Here is a 3904-nt window from a genome sequence, read left to right as displayed (position 1 = left end):
TATATTAACATGGTTTTATGTCAAATTTATTAAATTATTGGTCTTCCATGAAAATAGACACATAGGGAAAAATAAATAGACTGAATCTTTACACAGCAGCACACAGCAGACCTTACATACAGTTTTGGGAATTTGTGCTAAATTCTTACTGAATAAAAGGAGTGTTCAACTACACTTTTTTGCCATTTTCGTGTCACAACTTAATTCCACTTATGCACAACACAAAATGGGAGGTGATTAAATTATTATTGCTGGCTTACAAAAACTATTCATGGACAAGGTGAATAAAACAAATGTCTTTCTTTCAGGTCTAACAGGATGGACATGAAAATCTGCAGAATCACAAAGAAAACTTGTATTTTGTACAATTTAGGAAAAATGTTTAACTTTTTGTCTTCATATTTATGTAACTTTATATTTAGAGTACTTTATTCTTGCTTCTGTGCAGATTCTAGATTAGCGTTAATATTTTTGTCCCAGAGACAGTATCACAGATAAATACCAAACAAACACAAAAGTAGACTTCTCCTCTTTTTTCTTTTTGTTTCTTTCTTTTTTTTTTTTTTTGCTTCTGGAATTAACACACACAGAAAAACACTAAAACTGCGGATGGATTTATGATATATAAAAAACTTCTTCAGAAATTCTGGTGAGTCAGGAAACATTTTCCCTCCTCTTTGCTCTCAGTTTCTTGCCTTGGCGGTTCGTCCTGGCTGTTTTCACGTGTCGCTGTACATCCTCTTGCACTCTATGGAAGGAGACGGCGTGTCCGGACCGATGCTCCCCACCTGAGAATACGCGTCCTCCGGGGTGCGCGGCAGTCCAGGCGGCGTCATGCGCTTCTCCTTCTGCCTGCGGTTGCAGAACCAGACCCGGACCACCTCCTTCTCCAACTGCAGCGTGTCCGCCAGGGAGTTGATTTCCTGCGCGGACGGCTTGGGACACTTGAGGAAATGGCTCTCCAGCGCGCCTTTTACGCTCACCTCGATGGACGTGCGCTTCTTCCTCTTCCTCCCCTGCGTGGCGATCTTGTCGATGCTGGTCGGGCTCCCGGTCGTGGAGTCGGCCTCCTCCAGCCATTTGTTGAGCAGGGGCTTCAGTTTGCACATGTTTTTGAAGCTCAGCTGGAGCGCCTCGAACCTGCAGATGGTGGTCTGGGAGAACACGTTGCCGTACAGCGTCCCCAAGGCTAAGCCGACGTCCGCCTGGGTGAAGCCCAGCTTGATCCGACGTTGCTTGAACTGTTTGGCGAAATGCTCCAAGTCGTCCGACGTCGGCGTGTCCTCGTCGGACTGCGGCTCGTGGCCCATTTCGTGGTGCTGGTGATGGTGCGTGTGGTGGTTGTGGCTCTGGTGGTGATGGTGGTGGTGGTGGTCCAGCTCAGGGGAGTCCCCGCGCAGCAGCCCCGAGTGAGCGAGGCTCTGCCCGGTGTGTGAGCTCAGCATCCCGTTGACTGTAAATCCTGAAGGCTGGGAGTAAACCAGAGACTGTTGCTGCTGTTGCTGCTGCTGCTGCCCCTCGCTGATGCTGCTGATGTGCGCCGCGGAGTTTCCTCCCCAGCTTCCCGCGTGCGTCTGGTGAGCTCCCAGATGCGGGGACCTGTGGTGCAGAGCGGAGCCCGAGTGCAGGTCATCCCTGTTCCGCTTCACCTCCTGCGGCTGGGAGCTGGGGGGCCACGGGGAGCCGGTCTCTGCTGCTGCAGCGGCCGCCGCCGCCGCCGCCGCTGCTGCGGCCGCTGCGTGAGGCAACGATGTCACCCACTGGTGGGCATGGCTCAGCATGTGTCCACCGTTGCTCGCCACCATGGCTCCATGCATGAAGTCTGCACTCTGCACCATCTTAACCGATGGGTCCCCTCTGTATCCGCCGGACACCGTGGTCACGGCGGTGGTGCCCGGCTGCATTCCAGCACCTCTCCGGTCAGAGTGCACGATGGGACCGGATAAAATCCTGCTGCTGGCCAAATACGGACCGGAGGTGGCTGCTGCCATCCCCCAAGGCATAAATCTGCAGATGTGTCTCACCTTTAGGTTTGGTCTTACTTTGCTTTAATCCATAAAAAAAATACTCTAATAAGTCTTGGCGCTATTAAAAAGCACCAAACACTCCAGAGACAGTTTGACGAAAAAAAAAAATGTTCAGCTTTTCATAAAGTTTACTTCCCTGTGTATCCCCGAGAGTTTGATAACTTTCTTGAGTCCCAGAATCCACGCAGGGCGTAATCCACTGTGCAGGTGATGAGAAGAGAGAGAGAGAGAAAAAACCCTCTTTCTTTGATCCGTTCCAAGCAGTCGATCTTTTATCATGAGATTAAATAACCTTGAAGTGATACGAATTAAAACTGTAAAACTGAAATTGTTTCACCTCCTCCTTTTGAATCTGCGCGATCTGGTGCGTCTTCTATCAGGAGCCACGAAGACGGATTGTGAGTTTACTCTGTGCCAAGGCTGCGTTTTGCTCCCACCATCTCCGCCCAATTACAACAGCAGGGCTGCGCAGACCCCCCTCCCTCTCCCCCCCGCTGATTGGACGCTCTGCTGAAAGAGAAGTTTGTGTGTTTATGTGGTCGGTGCTCGGAGTTCCTGCTTTCAGGTAAAGATGCGACAATTTGATGGTGGGAAAAAGTATGAAAACACTCACAAAAAAGCCGCGTTTAGTGATGGAATAGAACAAAAAGGAGAAGATTTGATTAAATTACAGTATTATTTTGTATGTACAATTATTAATATTTGCTGGACAATATATTCATGTAATTTGGAGCAGCCTGGGCTTGAATCGAAACTATCAGATTCGGGCAAAAACAAAAGCAAACAAAAAAGAAGGTGTTCGCGCGCGTCTCTCGTGCCTAATGGACCCCCCTTTGCATGTTGTAACCTTGAGGCGCGCGCCAGAGAGCTGTGCTGAAACATTTCTTCTTTTTTTTTTTTTTTCTAAGACCAAACAACACAAACCACTGCCTCGGTGTACACATGCAACCTCAGTCATAAAGTGGGGGGTTTTGTTTCACCGGGTCGCCTCGATTTTTACAGGGCGTCGGAGAGAAAATGAACATGGACACACGGAGGTTTGAGTCTGGAGGAGACAGCCAAGTGCTGGTCAGTCAACTTTCTGCTAATTTATATCTTTCCTTGGATTTATCTTGGGCTGTGTCCAAAAAGGGAATGATAAATAGACTCCATTTCAGTTAAGGGCCATTATGCCATTAGGGTTACTTTTAGCTTATTATGGCAGTGGCGTCCAACGCTGGGGCCAGGAGCCCGCTGGGGGCTGCAAATCAACAAGTGTGGTCTTGAGATTAGATAGTTAGTTAGTTAGTTAGTTAGTTAGATAGATAGATAGATAGATAGATAGATAGATAGATAGATAGATAGATAGATAGATAGATAGATAGATAGATAGATAGATAGATAGATAGATAGATAGATAGATAGATAGATAGATCACACTAAATAAGAAACATAGTAAAAATATTTTTTGACGTGTTATTACAAGAGTTAAAAACAGATAGAGACACTGTATTGGTTTTGATGTTGTTTGTCTTGTTTCATACATGTAGAGCTTATGTCCATTTATTTTTTCGGTAATAGGCAAAAAACTTAATGAAGCACTGGATCACTTTGAATATTAAATATGATATATTAACTTAATTTTGCAATAATTTACAATTGCAATTTACAATCATATACATTGATGAAGTACCTCAGCAACAGGACCTTGCTGATACATGCTTTTCTTCTGATTGTCAGGATGGTTTTAGATATACATTTTACAATATTAACACACACACACACCCACTCACACCTATATATATATAAATATATATATATATATATACAGTACAGACCAAAAGTTTGGACACACTTTCTCATTGAATTCTATATATATATATATATATATATATATA

The 3904-nt window shown here is 45.3% G+C and overlaps 1 protein-coding gene across 1 annotated transcript; it reads right to left on the bottom strand.

Moving 5' to 3' along the window:
* On the bottom strand, window positions 1–3284 carry pou3f3a (POU class 3 homeobox 3a). The gene has a single exon (XM_032566698.1). The coding sequence runs from the start codon at window positions 2001–2003 to the stop codon at window positions 720–722; it is 1284 nt and encodes a 427-aa protein (XP_032422589.1). The 5' UTR covers window positions 2004–3284; the 3' UTR covers window positions 1–719.
* Between the last annotated feature and the right edge of the window lie 620 nt (window positions 3285–3904).

This window comes from Xiphophorus hellerii, chromosome 7, assembly GCF_003331165.1.
Source record: "Xiphophorus hellerii strain 12219 chromosome 7, Xiphophorus_hellerii-4.1, whole genome shotgun sequence".
NCBI lineage: Eukaryota > Metazoa > Chordata > Actinopteri > Cyprinodontiformes > Poeciliidae > Xiphophorus > Xiphophorus hellerii.
Note: the sequence above shows the minus strand (reverse complement) of the source record. Positions and strands in the feature narration are given on the sequence as shown.

What these genes read in the sequence shown, in the direction of transcription:
- pou3f3a (XM_032566698.1), bottom strand. Translation starts at nt 2,003, where the DNA reads ATGCCTTGGGGGATGGCAGCAGCCACCTCCGGTCCGTATTTGGCCAGC.